This window comes from Canis lupus, chromosome 11, assembly GCF_003254725.2.
Source record: "Canis lupus dingo isolate Sandy chromosome 11, ASM325472v2, whole genome shotgun sequence".
Taxonomy (NCBI): Eukaryota; Metazoa; Chordata; class Mammalia; order Carnivora; family Canidae; genus Canis; species Canis lupus.
Genome location: NC_064253.1, coordinates 461,880 through 484,237, shown reverse-complemented (window position 1 = coordinate 484,237; position 22,358 = coordinate 461,880). Strand labels below are relative to the sequence as shown.

The following is a 22,358-nucleotide window of genomic DNA, read 5'->3' as shown; positions in this document are numbered from 1 at the left end:
CACATATGTATTGAGGTTATACTATGACCTAGGAAACCATTCTAGAATCTGCCAATTTCACTGTGAATAATAAATGGTGCCTATGTTCCAGTGGGATGAGACAGACCATAAAAGTAGAGAAATGTAAGCAATGTGTGTTAAATGGTGTAAGTGCTATGGGAAAAAACAAGAGCAAGGAAAGGCTTGTGAGTGCAAGACAGTTTTTTTTTCAAGACAGTTTTAGTCTTAATATGACCTTCACAGAAGTCATCTCTATGGAGGTAGACATTTGAGTAAATATCTGAAGCAGGTGAGAGAAGTCTGGGGAGAGAACATTCCAAAGAGAAATAAACAACAAAATCCCAAAGGTGGGAGTGTATCCAGTTTGTCCAAGAAAACTCAAGGAAGCACAGTGAGCAAAGGGGGGCATGGTAGGAGATGAGGTTGGAGGTACTGGTGTGTGTGTGTGTGTGTGTGTGTGTGTGTGTGTGTGTGTGTGATATACATAGAGCCTTGCCACTGCAAGGAATCATTTTTATTTGGAGTAATTTTAGTAGACATGGACATACTATCAGCAAGAGAGTTATATCATGTGACATATTTTTAAAGATTCATTTAAATTGCTACAAGAATAGACTCAAAAGATTTAAGGACAGAAGCCAGAAAACTGGGAAAGAGCCTATAATAATCCACCTGAGACAGGATAGTGGCTTGGACCAGGGCACTTGCAATGGGGATGATGGGAATCAATTGGATTCTGAGTATTCTGAATGTAGAACCAAAAGGCTTTTCTGGTGGTCTAGATCTAGGGAACTAAAGACATAGAAAAATTTTAAATGATTCCAAGATGTTAGGCCTGAACAAAATAAGAACATCTCAAGTCTCTGTTAATTTCCCTTATTGTTAACACATGTAAATTATCTCTTGGACATGAAATAGCCCCACTCCTATTGGAGATAGTTTCTTGAGTCTGGATAATCCCAGCTAAAAAGAATCATGCCATATAAGGAAAACCAATATTTTCCTGCTAAAGGAGGATTGCCCAATCCTATGACACATAAAATAATTCGGTTCCTATTATTTTTTATATGAACATATGCAAATATAGATATGTAGCCCAATTCTATGATCTAGCAAATAGCCTATAATCCATGTCACAGGAACATGAAAGAGCACTCTCTTTTATGTACCAAAGCACATGTTGTTCAGCTGTGATGAATTACAAAAGATACAACTGACTGAAGAAGAAGTCAGAGATAAATAAAGACATGCCATTCAATCTCAGAATTTCTCTATTCATGTTCTCAGGTGACGGTGAACAACTGGGCCATGGAGATATGGTTGAACCGAACATCTATAGATGGCTTCATCCTCTTGGGCATCTTTTCCCATAGCCAGACTGATCTTGTCCTATTCTCTGTGGTTATGGTGGTCTTCACAGTGGCCCTCTGTGGGAATGTTCTCCTCCTCTTCCTCATCTACATAGATCCTCGGCTTCACACACCCATGTATTTCTTCCTCAGTCAGCTCTCTCTCATGGACCTCATGTTGGTCTGTGCAAATGTGCCAAAGATGGCAGTCAACTTCCTGTCTGGCAGGAAGTCCATCTCCTTTGTGGGTTGTGGCATACAAATTGGCTTTTTTGTCTCTCTTGTGGGATCTGAGGGGCTCTTGCTGGGACTCATGGCTTATGATCGCTATGTGGCCATTAGCCACCCACTTCACTATCCTATCCTCATGAGTCAGAAGGTCTGTCTCAAGTTTGCTGGGAGTTCCTGGGCCTTTGGGATACTAGATGGAATTATCCAGATGGTGGCAGCCATGAGCTTACCTTACTGTGGCTCAAGGATTGTGGATCATTTCTTCTGTGAGGTGCCAGCTTTATTAAAACTGGCCTGTACAGACACATCCCTTTTTGACACTCTGCTCTTTGCTTGCTGTGTCTTTATGCTGCTTCTTCCCTTCTCCATTATTGTGGCCTCCTATGCCCATATCCTGAGGGCTGTGCTCCACATGTGCTCTGCTCAGGCCCGTAAAAAGGCCCTGGCCACCTGTTCCTCCCACCTGACAGCTGTCTCCCTCTTCTATGGGGCAGCCATGTTCATCTACCTGAGGCCTCGGCGCTACCGGGCCCCTAGTCATGACAAGGCGGTCTCTATCTTCTACACAGTCCTTACTCCTATGCTCAACCCCCTCATTTATAGCTTAAGAAACCAAGAAGTGATGGGGGCCCTGAGGAAGGGGCTGGATCATTGCAGGATTGGCAGCCAGCACTGAGCACAATGGCACCTGGTGCTTGGTGTTGCCACTACTTGGTTGCATTACATTGGTAAGTCACTCACTCTGTTTGTTTCCTCAATAAAACAGAATCATGGGCAGCCTGGGTGGCTCAGCGGTTTGGCACTGCCTTTGGCCCAGGTTGTGATCCTGGAGGCCTGGGATCAAGTCCAACGTCGGGCTTCCTGCATGGAGCCTGCTTCTTCCTCTGCCTATGTCTCTGCCTCTCTCTCTCACTCTGTGTCTCTCATGAATGAATAAATAAAATCTTTAAAAAAGAGAGAATCATGACACCTGCACTACCTCATAGGGATCACGACATGTAAATCTAAAGTATCGCGAAGAAGCAAGGCATAGATATTACTGTCATTATTAATAATTTTGAAAGTTTTAAATTAAATTTACCTATTTCTTAAATCTTTTTGGTTATAACTTGTTTTATTGCCGGGCACTGTAATTGAATATTTAGCCTAACAAATATGGACAATTTAAGTGGAAACTTCCTAGAGGGCAGAAATTGAGTTTTTATAATTATTCATGGTTAGTTCCTAGTCTTCTCCCATGTTACATTAAAGGATTGATAAAGCTTTCTGTAGGAAATGTAAATGTATCCCTACAGTTTAGAAATTACTTGCATATTTCTATTAAGAAACAAAACATGAACAGAGAGGAAGGGAAGGAAAGATAAATTAGATAAAAACAGAGAAAGAGGCAAACATAAGAGAATCTTAACTATAATAGAAGCAAACAGGTGGCTGGAGGGGAGGGAAGGAGATGCAGTAATTGGGTGATGGGCATTAAGGAGGGCACTTGACGTAATGAACACTGGGTGTTATATGCAAGTGATTGATCACTTAATTCTACCCCTGAAACTAATAATATACAGGCATTAATTAAATTGAATTAAAAAATTTAAATTGTTACATGCACTGATGGGGGCACTTGACGGGATGAGCACTGGGTGTTACACTATATATTGGCAAATTGAACTCCAATAAAAAATATATATACACTATGAGACAAAAATCCAAAAAATCCGAGAGGAGAAAACAGGCAACACCCTCTTTGAACTTGGCCACAGCAACTTCTTGCAAGATACATCCATGAAGGCAAGAGAAACAAAAGCAAAATGAATTATTGGGACTTCCTTTATTTTATTTTATTTTATTTTATTTTATTTTATTTTTTATTTTAAGTTAATTTTTTATTGGTGTTCAATTCGCCAACATATAAAATAACACCCAGTACTCATCCCGTCAAGTGCCCACCTCAGTCTTCCTCAAGATAAGAAGCTTCTGCACAGCAAAAGAAACAGTCGACAAGGAGAAAAAACAAGTGGGAAATATCAGAAAGGGAGACAGAACATGAGAGACTCCTAACTCTGGGAAACGAACTAGGGGTGGTGGAAGGGGACATGGGCGGGGGGTGGAGGTGACTGGGTGGCGGGCACTGAGGTGGGCACTTACGGGATGAGCACTGGGTGTTATTCTGTATGTTGACAAATTGAACACCAATAAAAAATAAATTTATTTAAAAAAAGAGAAACAGTCAAGAAAACTAAAATACAACCTACAGAATGGAGGAAGATATTTGCAAATGACATATCAGATAAAGGGCTAGTATCCAAGATTTATAAAGAACTTATTAAACTCAACAGCAAAGAAACAAACAATCCAATCATGAAATGGGCAAAAGGCATGAACAGAAATCTCACAGAGGAAGACATAGACATGGCCAACATGCACATGAGAAAATGCTCTGCATCACTTGCCATCAGGGAAATACAAATCAAAACCACAATGAGATACCACCTCACACCAGTGAGAATGGGGAAAATAAACAAGACGGGAAACAACAAATGTTGGAGAGGATGTGGAGAAAGGGGAACCCTCTTGCATTGTTGGTGGGAATGTGAACTGGTATAGCCACTCTGGAAAACTGTGTGGAGGTTCCGCAAAGAGTTCTAAATAGATCTGCCCTACGACCCAGCAATTGCACTGCTGGGGATTTACCCCAAAGATATGGATGCAGTGAAATGCCGGGACACCTGCACCCTGATGTTTATAGCAGCAATGTCCACAATAGCCAAACTGTGGAAGGAGCCTCGGTGTCCATCGAAAGATGAATGGATAAAGAAGATGTGGTCTATGTATACAATGGAATATTACTCAGCCATTAGAAACGACGAATACCCACTATTTGCTTCGATGTGGAGGGACCTGGAGGGTATTATGTTGAGTGAAATTAGTCAGCTGGAAAAGGACAAACATTTTATGGTCTCATTCATTTGGGAAATATAAAAATTAGTGAAAGGGAATAAAGGGGAAGGAGAAAAAATGAGTGGGAAATATCAGAAAGGGAGAGAACATGAGAGACTCCTAACTCTGGGAAACGAACTAGGGGTGGTGGAAGGGGAGGTGGGTGGGGAGTTGGGGTGACTGGGTGATGGGCACTGAGGGAGCACTTGGTGGGATGAGCACTGGGTGTTATGCTATATTTTGGCAAATTTAACTCAAATAAAAAATAATAAAAAAAAAAAGACCTACACATGGCCAACAAGCACATGAGAAAATGCTCCGCATCACTTGCCATCAGGGAAATACAAATCAAAAGTACAATGAGATACCACCTCACACCAGTGAGAATGTGGAAAATTAACAAGGCAGGAAACAACAAATGTTGGAGAGGATGTGGAGAAAGGGGAACCCTCTTGCACTGTTGGTGGGAATGTGAACTGGTAGTACAGCCACTCTGGAAAACTGTGGAGGTTCCTCAAAGAGGTAAAGTCAGAACTACCCCCAGACCACCAATTTCACCGGTTTTCTTTTTCAATATTCCCCTGGCTATTCAGTCTTTTCTGATTGCACACAAATCTTTCTTTTTATTTTATAAATTTATTTTTTATTGGTGTGCAATTTGCCAACATATCGAATAACACCCAGTGCTCATCCCATCAATTGCCCCCCTCAGTGCCCGTCACCCAGTCACCCCCACCCCCCGCCCACCTCCCCTTCCACCACCCCTAGTTCGTTTCCCAGAGTTAGGAGTCTCTCATGTTATGTCTCCCTTTCTGATATTTCCCACTCATTTTTCTCCTTTCCCCTTTATTCCCTTTCACTATTTTTATAGTCCCCAAATTAATGAGACCATAAAATGTTTGTCCTTCTCTGACTGACTTATTTCACTCAGCATAATACCCTCCAGTTACATCCACAAATCTTAAGATGATTTGTTTCAACTCTCTGAAGAAAGCCCATGGTACTTTGAGAAGGGTTGTATTGAACGTGTAAATTGCCCTGGGTGGCATAGACGTTTTCACAATATTATTGCTTCCAATCCATGAGTACGGAATATTCTTCCATCTCTTTGTGTCTTCCTCAATTTCTTTCAGAAGTGTTCTGTAGTTTTTAGGGTATAGACCCTTTACCTCTCTTGTTAGGTATATTCCTAGGTATCTTCTGCTTTGGGTGCAATTGTAAATAGGATTGATTCCTTAATTTCTCTTTCTTCAGTCTCATTGTTAGTGTATAGAAATGCCACTGATTTCTGGCATTGGTTTTGAATTCAGCCATGCTGCCGAATTGCTGTATGAGTTCTAGCAATCTTGGGGTGGAGTCTTTTGGGTTTTCTACGTATAGTATAATGTCATCTGCAAAGAGAGAGAGTTTAACTTCTTCTTTGTCAATTTTAATGCCTTTTATTTCTTTTTGTTGCCTGATTGCTGAAGCTAGGACTTCTAGTACTATGTTGAATAGCAGTGGTGAGAGTGAACATCCCTGTGTTGTGTGTTCCTGATCTTAGGGGAAAGGTTCTTAATGTTTCCCCATTGAGAATGATATTTGCTGTGGGCTTTTCATAAATGGCTTTTAAGATGCTGAGGAATGTTCCCTCTATCCCTACACTTTGAAGAATTTTGATCAGGAATGGATGCTGTATTTTGTCAAATGCTTTCTCTGCATCTATTGAGAGGATCATATGGTTCTTGTTTCTTTCTCTTGTTGATATGATGTATCACATTGATTGTTTTATGAGTGTTGAACCAATCTTGCATTCCAGCGATAAATCCCACTTGGTCATGGTGAATAATCTTCTGAATGTACTGTTGGATCCCACTGGCTAGTATCTTGTTGAGAATTTTTGCATCTGTGCTCATCAGGGGTATTGGTCTATAATTCTCCTTTTAGGTGGAGGTATTTGGTTTTCGAATTAGGTGATGCTGGCCTCATAGAACGAGTTTGGAAATATTCCATTCCTTTCTATTTTTCGGAACAGCTTCGGTAGAATAGGTAATTGTTTCTTCTTTAAACGTTTGATAGAGTTCCTGCTGGGAAGCCATGTGGCTCTGGATTTTGTCTTGGGAGGTTTCTGATGACTGTTTCAATTTCCTCCCTAGTTATTGGCCTGTTCAGGTTTTCTATTTCTTCCAATTCCAGTTTTGGTAGTTTGTGGTATTCCAGAATTGCCTCCATTTCTTCTCGATTGCTTCATTTATTGGTGTATAGCTGGTCATATTATGTTTTAAAAATCTTTTGTATTTCCTTGGTATTGTTTGTGATCTCTCCTTTTTCATTCATGATTTTATTAATTAGAGTATTTTTTGTTTTTAATAAGGCTGGCTAATGCTTTATCTCTCTTATTAATTCCAACCGCTGGTTTTGTTGATCTGTTCCACAGTTCTTCTGGTCTCTATTTCATTGAGTTCTGCTAGAATCTTTATTCACTCTCTTCTTCTGGGTGTAGGATCTATTTGCTCTTTTTTTTCTCCAGCTCCTTTAGGTGCAAGGTTAGCTTTTGTATTTGAGTTTTTTCCAGTTTTTGGATGGATGCTTGTATTGTGATGTATTTCCCCCTCAGGACTGCTTTTGCTGTATCTCAAAGATAGTGAACGGTTGTATCTTCATTCTCATTAGTTTCTATGAATCTTTTAATTCTTCTCTAATTTCCTGGTTGACCCTTTAATCCTTTAGCAGGATGGTCCTTAACCTCCACGTGTTTGAAATCCTTCCATACTTCTTTTTGTGATTTAGTTCTAGTTTCAAAGCATTATGGTCTGAAAATATGCAGGGGATGATCCCAGTCTTTTGGTATCAGTTAAGACCTGATGTAACCCAGTATGTGGTCTAGTCTGGAGAAAGTTCCATGTGCACTTGAGAAGAATGTGTATTCAGTTGAATTTCGATGTAAAGTTCTGTAAATATCTGTGAAGTCCATCTGGTTCACTGTATCATTTAAAGCTCTTGTTTCTTTGGAGATTTTGTGCTTAGAAGATCTGTCAATTACAGAAAGCACCATGTTCAAGCCCCCCAGTATAAGTGTATTATTATCCAAGCATGTTTATTATCTAAGTATGTCTTAACTTTGGTTATTAATTGATTGATATTATTGGTAGCTCCCTTATTCGGGGCATCTATATTCATGATTGTTAGATCCTCTTGTTCGTTAGATCCTTTTATTGTGATATAGTGTCCCTCTTCATCTCTTACTACTGTCTTTGGGATAAACTTTAATTTTTCTGCAATGAGGAATGCTACCCCTGCTTTCTTTTGAGGACTGTTTGAATAGTAATGGTTCTCCAACTTTTCATTTTAAGGCTGGAGTTGTCCTTAGGTCTAAAATGGGTCTCTTGTAGACAGCAAATTGATGGGTCTTGCTTTTTTATCCAGTTGAAACCGTGCACCTTTTGATGGGGTCATTAAGCCCATTCACATTCAGAGTTACTATTGAATGATATGAATTTAATGCCATCCTAATACCTATTAAGTCCCTGTGTTTGTGGATTATTTCCTTGGGCATCCTCTTTCTTTAACAGAGTCCCCCTTAATATTTCTTGCAGAGCTGGTTTGGTGGTTACATATTCTTTCAGTTTCTGCCTATCTTGGAAGCTCTTTATCTCTCCTTCTATTCTGAATGAGAGCTTGCAGGATAGAGTATTCTTGGCTGCATGTTCTTCTCATTAGCACCCTGAGTATATCCTGCCAGCCCTTTCTGGCCTCCCAGGTCTCTGTGGAGAGGTCTGTTTTTAATCTAACATTTCTCCCCATACAAGTTATGGATCTCTTGTCTCTTGCTGCTTTAAGGATTTTCTCTTTATCCTTGGAATTTGCAGTTTCACTATTAAATGTCACACTGTTGAATGGTTTTTATTGATTTTGGGGGGATCTCTCTATCTCCTGGATCTGAATGCCTGTTTCCCTTCCCAAGGTGGAAATTCTCAGTTATTATTTGTTCAAATACACTTTCTGGTCCTCTGTCCCTCTTGGCACCCTCTGGAACACCAATTAAATGTAGATTTTTCCTTCTGATGCTTTCATTTATTTCCCTTAACCTTTCCTCATTGTCTTTTAATTGTTTTTCTCCTTTTTTCTTCAGCTTCCTTCCTTGCCTTCAACTTGTCTTCTATGTCCCTCACTCTTTCTTCCACCTCATTACCCTCGTCGTTAGGACATCCAGTTTGAATTGCATCTCTTTTAATTGATTTTTAATTTCAGCCTGATTAGATCTAAATTTTGCAGACATGTGGTCTCTTGAATCCTTTATATGCTTTTTTCCACAGCCACCAGTAGCTTTATAATTGTGCTTCTGAATTGGCTTTCTGACATAGAATTGTAATCCAAATTGTGTAACTCTGTGGGAGAGAGTAGTTTCTTATTCTTTTGTGGTGAGTTCTTTCTAGTCATTTTGCTCAGTGCAGAGTGGCTAAAATGGAAAAAGGAAGGGAAAAAAATAAAAAGAAAAAAAGGAGGGTTATCTTCTTATTCTATATACTGTAAATCTGTTGATTTCCCCTGGAGCTTTCCAGCACTGCGGTCAGGAACTTGCTCTTCCCCTGTCCTTCCAGCTGGTGTTCTGTGGGAGGGGACTGCTGTGTTGATTCTCAGGTGTGTGCACCTAGGGGAGATGCCCTGCTCCCTGCCAGGTGCACGGCTCAGTGGGAACTCTTTACCCCGTGAGGCCCCTTTTCCCTGGCGGCTCTGCTACATCCCAGGCACAGGTGACACAAGGAGGAACAACCACACTGGTGGTGGCCAGAGCTCCAGCTCTGGGGTCAGCTCCCGCAGTAACTACTGCAGTCTCCCAGTCTGCACTGGCCTGGATGCTCCCGGGGTGGGGGTTGCTGATCTGCATGGCTTGGGGGTGCCCAGTGGCAGGAGAGTCCTCGCTGTCCTGTGCCCTCCCCACCTCCTCCTGTCCTGGGGGGAGCACAGGATCCTGGGCTGTGTCCCCTGGCGCCCTGGGATCTGGGACCTGTGCTGCTGGAATTGCACTCTCTGGACCACAGTCCTGAAGGCAGCTGGGCGCAGCCCTCTCCGCCTGGAGCCACCACCTGAGCTTCTCGCGATGCCCTGCTGTGTGCTCCAGCGCTTTATGGAGCTTGGCCCACAGTCTGTGGCATGCTTTCCCCCAGGGTGCACTTCCTCTGTTAGTTATTCTGGGAGACTGGAGGCTATACTGCCCCTCCTGGGATCCTGCCCAAGTTCCCTGCTAAGTGCCTTTCCATCCCAGAAGAATCTGGTGTGGATTTTTAAAGTTCCTGCTTATCTGGGACTGGGCTTTCCTGTTCTGGAGGCTCTCCCCACCCGGCCTTAGCCCAGCTCCTCGAGGGGGCTCCTCCTCCACTTGATTCTTTTTTTCCCCGCCTTCCTACCTTGTTAGAAGCACAAACTCTTCTCTCTGTAGCTTTCCATCTGTTCTCTCTTTAATGTCAGCTCGAATTTGTAGGTTTTTCAGGATGATTTGAAAGTTATCTAGGTAAGTTGGTGGGGACGGGTGATTTGGGGACCCTACTCCTCCACCATCTTGCCCTGCCCTTCCTCTCTTTTCTTGTTGATAATTTGGCTAGGGGTTTATCAATCCTATTAATTCTTTCAAAGAAGCAGCTCCTAGTTTCATTGATCTGTTCTACTCTTCCTTTGGTTTCTATGACATTGATTTCCCTTCTAATCTTTATTAATTCTGTTCTCCTACTTGGTTCATACTTTATTTGTTGTTTTTTTTCCCCAGCTCCTTTAGGTGTCAGGTTAGCTTGTGTGTTTGAGACTTTTCTAGTTTCCTGAGAAAGGCTGTATTGCTATGTACTTCCCTCTTAGGGCCACTTTTGTTGTATCCCAAAGGCTTTGAACAATTGTGATTTCATACTCATTTGTTTTCATGAATTTTTAAAATTCTTCTTTAATTTCCTGGCTGTCCCATTCATTCTTTAGTAGGATGTTGTTTAACGTCCAAGTGTTTGAGTTCCTTCCAAATTTCCTCTTGTGATTGATTTCAAGTTTCAAAGCATTGTGGTCTGAAAATATGCAGGGACTAATCTCAATCTTTTGGTACCATTTGAGTCCTGATTTGTCACCCAGTATGGGATCTGTTCTGGAGAAACTCCTTGTGAATTTGAGAAGAATATGTATTCTGTTGTTTTAGGGTGGAATTCTCTGTATATATATCTGTGAAGTCCATCTGGTCCAGTGTGTCATTAAAGCCCTTGTTTCCTTGTTGATCTTCTGCTTAGATGATCTGTCCATTGTTGTGAGTGGGATGTTAAAGTCTCCTACTGGTATTGTATTATTGTCAATGTGTTTCTTTAATTTTGTCATTAATTTATTTATATAATTGGCTACTCCTAAGTTAGGATCATAAATATTTCCAATTGTTAGATCTTCTTGTTGGACAGAGCCTTTAAGTATGATATTGTGTCCCTTCTCATTCGTTACTACATTCTTTTGTTTCATATCTAATTTGTCTGATATAGGGATGTCTATTCCAGCTTTCTTTTGGTGTCCATTAGCATGATAAATATTTCTGCACTACCTCACTTTCAATTTAGAGGGTCTTCGGTCTAAAATGAGTCTCTTTTAGACAGCACATGGATGGGTCTTGGGTTTTTTTGTTTTTTGTTTTTGGCCAATGTGATATCTTGTTGTTGTTGTTGTTAGAGCATTTAGCCTATTCACGTCCAGAGTAACTATTGAATGATATGAATTTAGCTCCATTGTACTACCTGTAAAGTCATGGTTTCTGTATATTGTCTTTATTCCTTTCTGTTCTATATTAGTTTTGGACTCTCTTTGCTTAGAGGATCCCTTTTAATATTTCTTGCAGGGGTGTTTTCGTGATCACAAATTCTTTTAGTTTCTGTTTGTCCTGGAATTTTTTCATCTCCTTCCATTCTGAGCAACAGCTTTGCTGGATAAAGTATTCTTGGCTGCATGTTTTTCTCATTTAGCACCTTGAGTATAATTATGCTGGTACTTCCTGGCCTGCCAGGTCTCTGTGGAGAGGTCTGCTGCTAGCCTTATGTTTCTACCTCTGTAGGTTAAGGACCTATCATGGACTGATTTCAGAATTTTCTCTTTGTCTTTGAAATTTGCAAGTTTCACCATTAATATGTCAAAATCTTGATCTATTTTATTGTTTTTTGAAGGGAGTTCTCCATGCTTCTTGCACTTGAATGCCTATTTCCTTTCATAGGTTAGGAAAGTTCTCAGCTATAATTTGCTCAAATATAGCTTCTGTCCCTCTCTTCTTTCCTCTTTCTCTGGGAGCCCTATTATTCTAATATTGTTTCACCCCAGTCCTGCCTTTTGTTGGGTCCCTGCTCAGGGAGTTGTTGCCCAACTGCCCAAACCAATTCATGGTTTGTGACAACATCAAGCTGAAAGCCCACTTCTGGGCTCACTAATTTCAGCCAGCCTCCCTGCTGCAATGCTTGATTACTCTGCTGCCCTCAGGCACCCCTGTTCTTTCTGTGACCCTGGGGATCCTGAGACTACACCGTTGCACCCTAGGATTTTGCCCCTCTTTACCACCTGAGGACCTTTCAGCCAGGAAATTCCCTCACTGGAGCAGACTTCTAAAAGTTCTGATTTTGTGCTCCTCTGCTATGCCACTTTCTGGTAGCCAGCTTATGGAGGCTTCCTCCCCCTATGCTTTATCTTCCAACGTATCTCCTTAGATTCGCTTCTGCATACCTCCACCTTGAAAAAAAGTGGTCACTTTTCTATTTGTAGATAGAAGCCATTCTTTTCTATGATCGCAGTTTGAGTTCACAGTTGTTCAAAATGATTTGATAGCTATCTAGCTGAATTCAAGGGACTCGATGAATGTAGGGTCCCCTACTCCTCCATCATCTTCTTTCCTATCACCTTATGTCTTTTAATTGTTTAGTGCACTTACATTCATAGTAATTATTAACAAATATGTATGTAGTGCCATTTTATAATTTGATTTTTATTGTTTCTGGAGATTTTCTCTGATCCTTTCTTTGTCACTTTTGGTCTCTCCACACACAAAAAGAGTACACTTTAATATTTCTCTCAGGGATGGTTTACTGTCAGAAACTCCTTTAGTTTTTTTCAGCTAATCTGAATGATAGCTTTTCTCATTACAGTATTCTTGGTTGCATCTTTTTCCCATTCTGCACTTCAAATATATCATGGCACTCCTGTCTGGTTTGCAAAGTTTCTGTTGAGAAACTTGTTTTGTGGGTTTTTCTTTGTGCACTTAGGGACTTCTTTTATATTGCCACTTTTAATGATGAAGTTCATTATATTTTACAAATTTAAATACAATATGTCTTGGTTTTGATAGGAGTTGTCTGTTCCTCTGGGATCTGAATGTCTGTCTCCTTGCCTAGATTATGGAAGTTTTCAGCTATTTATTCAAGTAAATTTTCTCCACCCTTTTATCTTCTCTTCTGAGACTCCTGTAATATGAATGTTATTTTGTTTCATGGAGTCACTGGAGTCCCTAAGTCTATTCTCACATTGCATAATACTTTCTCTCTTTTGTTCAGCTTCATTATTGTCCAATAATTTATCTTCTCAGTCACTAATTTGTTTCTCTGCTTCTTTCAGTCTGCTATTCATTGCATCAAGCCTGTTTCCAATCAGGTTTATTGCACTCTTTGTGTCTGATTGATTCTTTTTTTTTTAAATCTATTCTATCTTTGTAAGGGTCTCACTGATGCTTTCTATTCTTTTTTTTTCAATCCCAATGAATATCCTTACGATTGTTGTTTTATTTTTTTTTTTTAATTTTTATTTATTTATGATAGTCACACAGAGAGAGAGAGAGGCAGAGACATAGGCAGAGGGAGAAGCAGGCTCCATGCACCGAGAGCCCGACGTGGGATTCGATCCCGGGTCTCCAGGATCGCGCCCTGGGCCAAAGGCAGGCGCTAAACCGCTGCGCCACCCAGGGATCCCCGATTGTTGTTTTAAATTCTCCATCAGGTATGTTACCTATCTATATCTGTTTAGCATAGATATCTGTCTATAGACACTTGTTCTTTCATTTGGCATAAATGATTCTGTCTTGGTATTTTGTATAAGCCTCTGCTTTCCTACTGGGTTAGAAAAGCCAGGCATGTCTCCTGCTCCTGAAAGTAATGGCCTTATGAAGAAGAGGTCATGTAGTTCCCAGGGCCTCACACTCCAGGGATTGCCTGTGGCATATGCTGCATGCAACATACTGTTGTGTTCTGGCTGTTCTATCCTTCTTGCCAGTCATCTGGAGAGGCTCTCCTTGCCTGTGTGGGCAATGTTGGGGTCTTGGCCTGAATGTGGTGGGTTTTAACTAGGTGTTCTCTGGTCTGCTTCTTAAATGAACCTGATACTACTTCCACTGGAACCTAAGCCCTGTAGGACTGACTCTCTGGTTTGGGAAATATGGTGTGGGCAGGAGTTTCTTCTGGTCTTCTGGGGGAGGGGTCTGCTCTGTGGGGACTGAGGCAAGTATGACTGGGAAGGACAGGGGTGTAGAGCTTGGTGTAAGCAAGTTATGCAGCCATCATGGTGCTGTGCTGCTTTCCATAGGTGGTTCTGTTTTTGGTGAGGGATAAGGGAAGGAAATGGTGACAACCAGTTCCTTTGTTCCTAGGGAGTCATCCCTGTGAACACTGCTTCTCAGAGACAGCCTCCAAAAAGAGAAACACTCCTACATGTGTACTCCAGGCATTCTTCAGATTGCTATTTTCATGTCACCTGCCTCTGGGTTGTTTTCCTGCATTCTCTCCAGGTGTAGGGCAGTACCCTCAGGGATCTATCCTGGCCAAGTATGCCAACCTTTACAGTTCCAGTCATGAAGCTCCTCTGGTTTTAAGTCATGAGATTCAGCTCCTCTCATTTTCTAAACTAATGGCTTTGGGGAAATGTTTTCCTTGTGCATTCCCCTGTGTGCTCCTCATTCTTGCCTTTCTCTGTGATCATTACTTCCTTCTCTCTGCAGCCCCATGATCCATTTCTCACTTAAGCCTTGTCTCTGTACTTCCTACCTCCTTTACTGTGACTTCTTCTCTCCATTTACTCTTGGAGTCTGTTATGTCAGCCTTCAGGTTGGTTTTTGGGATATTTAGAATAACTTGATAGTCATCTAGTTGTATTTGTGAGATGAGGCAAACCTAGGGTCCTCCTACTCCAGCACCATCTTCCTATTCACATATCCAGACTCCCCTCCTTTAGCTCTTATTTATTTTTATGCTTTGTAATTTACATAGAAAACTGGACATTTATGGGAGCACCTAGGGCGGGCTCAGTCAGTTAAGCATCTGACCATTGATTTCTTGATTTCAGAACCTAACAGTCATGAGACTAAGCCCCATGTTGAGTTCTGTGCTCAGTGCTGAGTTTGCTTTAGAGTCTCACTTTCCCTCTGCCCTCCCTCAAAAAAAAATTTTTTTAAAAGCTTAAAACAAGGAAAACTGGACATTTAGAATACTATAATGTGGTAACTCTAAAAATCAGATCAATTTCCCAGCCTCAGCATCTGTTTCATTGCTTTCTATAGGCTTCAGTTATTTTTTAGTGAGTTTGACTATTTTTATAAAGTGTGTATTTTTGTCTCTGCTTTCTAGCTTTAGAGAGGTGGGAGAGCAGTGACATTAGTAACTAGAATTTTTAGAACTTGTGACAGGGAGAACACTTTTGCTATTTTATTCCATTTAATTCTCACAACAAATATTTGTAGTGAACATAATCATTCTCATTTTACACATGAGGAAATGGATTCAGATGAGTCCCTTGCCCAAGGTCAAATTTACATGAAATTCCCACCAGTTCTGTCTGACTTTGAGGTCAAGTATCTGTGCTATGTTATCTTTGCTTGTGTGAATTTCTTAATGTGAGAGAAAGTCAAGTGTGTGGGAGCTGACAGGAGAGTGGGAGGAGGTGGTCAGTGCCAGGGACAGATGAACTGTTGGTAATAGTAACGTTTGTTGAATCCTTGGCTTCTTAGAGACTGCTTTGAATTTCAGTAGAACTGAGCTCTGAGCTCAGAAAGGTCAGTGTGATCTTGGATGGTTGCCTCCTTATTAGGCTGAGGTTCTGGAGAAAGCAGAAAGATGCAGAAGGGTGATGATCTGGAAGTCACTGGAAGATGCCCTTTGCTTACAATATGGTATTTAGTGGACATTCTGAAGATGAGCCACAACACTGAACAAAAACCAATGTTTCCTATTCCGTTTTGGAATAGAGGGAGAGCCAGTTCCTCCCAGATTGACCCATAGCAATCCTCCTAAATTTTCTTCTCCTCCTTCTCCTGGGAGAGAGTTTGTTTGTTGGTGTAGCTGAGATGAGCAGAGAACTTTGCAGGAGGCTCCTTTCCCTGGGAATTTAATTGCCAGAGACTGGGGACAGAGATGTGACAGAGGAGGGGTCTCTAAGGATTTGTGAAAATAGAAGCAACTTTCCTTAGTCACAGAGGGGGAGGAGAACAATAGGTAGTAGTGGGGAGTGAGGGAATAAAACCTCACACTCAGGTGTTGGTCCTGGCCCAGTGAGGGGTTTCAACCATAGGTAAGAGGTTCTTTTCTGAGTCCCTGCAAGATTCTCTCTTTTCCTGGCCCAGTCCACTGCCAGCTTGCCTTCTATTTGGATAAAAGCTATATTATCTCTCTGTGCTACAATTATTGTTTCTGGAAGGCTATTTCTTAACGCCTGAAGATTCCACCAAGGTTTTAGCATGCAGCTAAGACTTCTAGGTGTGTGTTTCCTCCTTTCAAAAACAGAAGAAAACAGAACCTGTTTTCTTCTCATTTTAACCAATTTTAATGCATTTGTTCAAAACCTTTCCATAACCCTCATGGGAGGCATCTGGTATTTCCTGTCTGTAAAAAGGGAGTGCCTCAAGCCCCACAGTCAATTCCCATTTTCACAATGTAGGAGAGATTATGAAGGAGCTCGAACTACACAAGTCTTTTTTTTTTTAATTTTGGAAACATGGCTCCTCTAAGAGAATGTCCTTCCTTTTTCCATTTCAGTTCCATTTCCTTCTAAGGAGATGAAGGTTCACTGGCTTCCCTGCACTGAAAGAGACTCATTGCAGATCCAACTGACTGATTAGAGCATCCTGTCCTTGGTGGTGAAGTCTATTTTCCAAGGGCATAGGGCTCCAGACTCCTGATCTGCCCTTTCACTCTACAGCACTTCCTGGTATCATTGATTACATGATTTTAGGTAAGGTTCTTCCTTCTATGTGTCTTGCATTTCTTCTCTCTATTATCAAATGCTTAAAATGTTTGTTCATCCCATAACTACCTTTGCCATTCTATTGCTTACTATTTCTCTTGACGTACAGGCCTCTTGTGTGGTTAGATTTTGTTTCTGGAATGTCATTTTGCCTCCTAATTATTCTGTGAGTAGAACTAGAGATGACCTCAGGGTTATTTCATCCAACCTGTCATGTTGCTCTTTGGAGACTGAGACCGAGGGGAGGAAGTGAACTCCTCAGGGTCTCACCACAGGTTTTAGGAAGGATGGACACTCTTTTATCTTTTCAAGTCTAGGGAGGATGTGACAATGGCTGGACCTTCTGAAACTGGCTCCCTGAGTGACTGGGAAAGCTATCTGTTCCTGATGACATCTGGCTGTTGAATTTTTTTAGAGGTGTATTTATTTATTACTGAGAGACACAGAGACACAGGCAGAGGGAGAAGCAGGGTCCTTGCAAGGAGCCCAGCATGGGACTCAATCCTGGATCCTGGGATCACGCCCTGAGCCAAAGGCAGACGCTCAACCACTGAACCACCCAGGTGTCCCTGGTTGTTGGATTTTGAATGCTCCTTCTTTTGAAGGACAGTTAAGGCCCTGCTGTTATTTTGAAAAGCATACTTTGGTGCCTTTGCTCCTTTCTCTTCCGATTCTAGTTTTGTTTCTCTTTGAGAAAGTTGCAACCAATTGACTTTTCCCCTTTCTCTCTCTCTCTCTCTCTCTCTCTCTCTCTCTCTCTCTCTTTTGGACCTACAAGAGACTCACTTTATATTTTTTGATTTTTTTAAATAATAAATTTATTAATTTTTTAAATAATAAATTTATTTTTTTGGTGTTCAATTTGCCAACATACAGGATAAAACCCAGTGCTCATCCCGTCAAGTGTCCCCCTCAGTGCCCACCACCCAGTCACCCCCACACCCCGCCCTCCTCCCTTCCACCACCCCTAGTTCATTTCCCAGAGTTAGGAGTCTTCCATGTTCTCTCTCCCTTTCTGATATTTCCTACCCATTTCTTCTCCCTTCCCCTCTATTCCCTTTCACTATTATTTATATTCCCCAAATGAATGAGACCATATACTGTTTGTCCTTCTCCGATTGACTCATTTCACTCAGCATAATACCCTCCAGTTCCATCCATGTCGAAGCAAATCGTGGGTATTTGTCGTTTCTAATGGCTGAGTAATATTCCATTGTATACATAAACCACATCTTCTTTATCCATTCATCTTTTGATGGACACCGAGGCTCCTTCCACAGTTTGGCTATTGTGGACATTGCTGCTAGAAACATCGGGGTGCAGGTGTCCTGGCGTTTCATTGCATCTGTATCTTTGCTTTTCCCCCTTTCTCTTGAAGGGATCCTTGACAAAATTCTCAAGGAAAGCTCTGCAAGAATCTCTGCTGCATAGCTTAGGGCCTTGGTAAGACTGATCTGAGAGGTATAGAAAGACCTTCCTGCCCTAATATCTCCCACTGTTGCCCAACAGAAACTAGGTGTGTTGTAGTCACCTGGTAAGGCTTTTTTATGAGGAATTTGCATCTGAATTGGTAGCAAGGTCTGGATTACAAGGATTGGTGAAAGATATGAGTTTAGTGTCATCATGATATCTATTCAGTCCCTGTTTTTGTGCATTGTTCCATTGGACTTCTTCTTAAAGGGGGATTTTGAGAGTCCCTCTTAAAATTTCTTGCAGAGCTGGTTTGGAGGTCACATATTCTTTCAGGAGGAAAGGGAACCCTCTTACACTGTTGGTGGGAATGTGAAATGGTGCAGCCACTCTGAAAAACAGTGTGGAGGTTCCTCAAAGAGTTAAAAATAGATTTGCCCTATGACCCAGCAATTGCACTGCTGGGGATTTACCCCAAAGATGCAGATGCAATGAAACGCCGGGACACCTGCACCCCAATGTTTCTAGCAGAAATGTCCACAGTAGCCAAACTGTGGAAGGGGCCTCAGTGTCCATCGAAAGATGAATGGATAAAGAAGATGTGGTTTATGTATACAATGGAATATTACTCAGCCATTAGAAACGACAGATACGCACTATTTACTTCAACGTGGATGGAACTGGAGGGTATTATGCTGAGTGAAATAAGTCAATCGGAGAAGGACAAACAGTATATGGTCTCATTCATTGGGGAATATAAATAATAGTGAAAGGGAATAGAGGGGAAGGGAGAAGAAATGGGTAGGAAATATCAGAAAGGGAGACAGAACATGAAGACTCCTAATTCTGGGAAACAAACTAGGGGTAGTGGAAGGGGAGGAGGGTGGGGGGTGGGGGTGAGTGGGTGACGGGCACTGAAGGGGGCACTTGACGGGATGAGCACTGGGTGTTATTCTGTATGTTGGCAAATTGAACACCAATAAAAAATAAATTTATTATTAAAAAAAAGGATTGGTGACTTTCTTTGCAAAGATTAGTTTATCTGATAAATTGATTAAAAATCAATAGATGCCTCTGATAGGAGTCAGAGTAAACATATCCAAATTCCCTTTCAATTTGAAATTTCTGATTTCCAATTGAAAGAGCATTTTTTTTTTAAAAAAACTTCCCTCCTCCCTTACCCCATTTGTACAAAACATAATAAGTGTTGGGGAGCGTAGATTTCATAATAGCTGTCACTTTGTATTGGATACTTACTATGTGCAAGGTATTAAAGTAGGGGTTTTTACATGCATAATCACATTTTATCCTCATAACCATTATAGATGATGAAACTGGGTTTCAGAATGTTTAAAGACCCTACCCAAAATCAGACTACTGTTTGTCCATTGCCTGTTTGGGCCATCACAACTGCTTTTCAGTACTTTTCTCCTTGTCAGGTACCTACACCTGTCCACTGTCCTGTGAACAGCTGTAGATCTGCTCTGTCACTCAGCAGCAACAATGACCAACATTTGTTGAGATTTTTCACGGTGAACCATGCAAATGCCTGGGTTTTTTAAATGTCAACATAACATAATGTCAACATAACACCCAGTTGTTGTCAACATAACAATAATGTCAACATAACACCCAGTGCTCATCCCGCCATGTGCCCCCCCACAGTGCCCATCACCCAGTCAGCCCAACTCCCCTGCCCACCTCCCTTTCTACTACCCCTTGTTCATTTCCCAGATTAGGTGTCTCTCATGCTTTGTCACCTTCATGGATATTTTCACTCATTTTCTCTCCTTTCCCCTTTATTCCCTTCACTAATTTTTATATTCCCCAAATGAATGAGACCATATAATGTCTGTCCTTCTCTGACTTATTTCACTCAGCATAATACCCTCTAGTTCCATCCATGTTGAGGCAAATGGTGAGTATTTGTGGTTTCTAATGGCTGAGTTATATTCCATTGTATACATAGACCACATCTTCTTTATCCATTCATCATTTGATGGACACTGAGGCTCCCTTCACAGTTTGGATATTGTGGACATTGCTGCTATAAACTTTGGGGTGCAGGTGTTCTGGTGTTTCACTGCATCTGTGCCTTTGGGCTAAATCCCCAGCAGTGCAATTGCTGGGTCATAGAGCAGTTCTATTTTTAATTTTTTTTTGTGTGTGTGTATCCTCTTGAATTAGTGTTTTGTATTTTTGCATAAATACCAGTAGTGTGATTAGTAGATCATAGGATACTTCACTTTTAACATTTAGAGGAAACTCCATACTGCTATCCAGCCTGACTGCACCAGTTTTCAGTGTCAACAGTGCTCAAGATTTCCTTTCTTTCCACATGATCACCAACACTTGCTGTTTCTTTTGTTTTTGACTTTAGCCATTCTGATAGGTTTGAGGTGATATCTCATTTTATTTTTGATGTCCATTTCCCTGATGATAAGTGATGCTGAGCATCTTTTCATGTGTCTGTGGGCCATCTGTATGTCTTCTTTGGAGAAATGTCTGTTCATATCTTCTGCCCATTTCTTAATTGGGTTATATGTTTTTTGAGTGTTGAGTTCTATCAAGTCCTTATGTATTTTGGACAGTAACCCTTTAGCAGATATGTCATATGCAAATAACTTCTCCCATTCTGTAGGTTGCATTCTATTTTTTTAAATAATAAATTTATTTTTTATTGGTGTTCAATATGCCAACATATAGAATAACACCCAGTGATCATCCCATCAAGTGCCCCCTTCACTGCCCATCACACAATCACCCCCACGCCCCGCCGACCTCCCCTTCCACCTCCCCTAGTTCGTTTCCCAGAGTTAGAGTCTTTCATGTTCTGTCTCCCTTTCTGATATTTCCCCCTCATTCTTTCTCCTTTATTCCATTTCACTATTTTTATATTCCCCAAATGAATGAGACCATATAATGTTTATCCTTCTCTGACTTATTTCACTCAGCATAATACCTTCCAGTTCCTTCCACGTTGAAGCAAATGGTGGGCATTTGTCATTTCTAATGGTTGAGTAATATTCCATTGTATATATAAACCACATCTTCTTTATCCATTCATCTTTTGATGAACACCAAGGCTCCTTCCACAGTTTGGCTATTGTGGACATTGCTGCCATAAACATCGGGGTGCAGGTGTCCCGGCGTTTCATTGCATCTGTATCTTTGGGGTAAATCCCAACAGTGCAATAGCTGGGTCATAGGGAAGGTCTATTTTTAACTCTTTGAGGAACCTCCACACAATTTTCCAGAGTGGCTGCACCAGTTCACATTCCCACCAACAGTGTAGAGGGTTCCCCTTTCTCCACGTACTCTCCAACATTTGTGGTTTCCTTCCTTGTTAATTTTCCCCATTCTCACTGGTGGTATCTCATCGTGGTTTTGATTTGTATTTCCCTGATGGCAAGTGATGCATAGCATTTTCTCATGTGCATGTTGGCCATATCTATGTCTTCCTCTGTGAGATTTCTCTTCATGTCTTTGACCCATTTCATAATTGGTTGTTTGTTTCTTTGGTGTTGAGTCTATTTTTATTTTTTTAATGATAAATTTATTTTTTATTGTTGTTCTATTTGACAATACACAGAATAACACCTAGTGCTCATCCCGTCAAGTGCCCCCTTCAGTGCCCGTCACCCATTCACCCCCACCCCCCGCCTTCCTCCCCTTCCACCACCCCTAATTCGTTTCCCACAGTTAAGAGTCTTCCATGTTCTGTCTCCATTTCTGATATTTCCTACCCATTTCTTCTCCCTTCCCCTCTATTCCTTTCACTATTATTTATATTCCCCAAATAATGAGAACATATACTGTTTGTCCTTCTCCGATTGACTTATTTCACTCAGCATAATACCCTCCAGTTCCATCCACGTTGAAGTAAATAGTGCGTATCTGTCGTTTTTAATGGCTGAGTAATATTCCATTGTATACATAAACCACATCTTCTTTATCCATTCATCTTTCGATGGACACCAAGGCTCCTTCCACAGTTTGGCTATTGTGGCCATTGCTGCTATGAACATTGGGGTGCAGGCAACCCAGCGTTTCATTGCATCTGTATCTTTGGGGTAAATCCCCAGCAGTGCAATTGCTGGGTCGTAGGGCAGGTCTATTTTTAACTCTTTGAGGAACCTCCACACAGTTTTCCAGAGTGGCTGCACCAGTTCACATTCCCACCAACAGTGCAAGAAGGTTCTCCTTTCTCCACATCCTCTTCAACATTTGTGGTTTCCT

General features: G+C 41.3%; 1 protein-coding gene across 1 annotated transcript; it reads left to right on the top strand.

The window, feature by feature from the left end:
* Positions 1–1,189: 1,189 nt before the first annotated feature.
* On the top strand, positions 1,190–2,266 carry LOC112659728 (olfactory receptor 56). Its single transcript, XM_025446800.2, has one exon. The coding sequence runs from the start codon at positions 1,309–1,311 to the stop codon at positions 2,254–2,256; it is 948 nt and encodes a 315-aa protein (XP_025302585.1). The 5' UTR covers positions 1,190–1,308; the 3' UTR covers positions 2,257–2,266.
* Positions 2,267–22,358: the final 20,092 nt, after the last annotated feature.

What these genes read in the sequence shown, in the direction of transcription:
- LOC112659728 (XM_025446800.2), top strand. Translation starts at nt 1,309, where the DNA reads ATGGAGATATGGTTGAACCGAACATCTATAGATGGCTTCATCCTCTTG.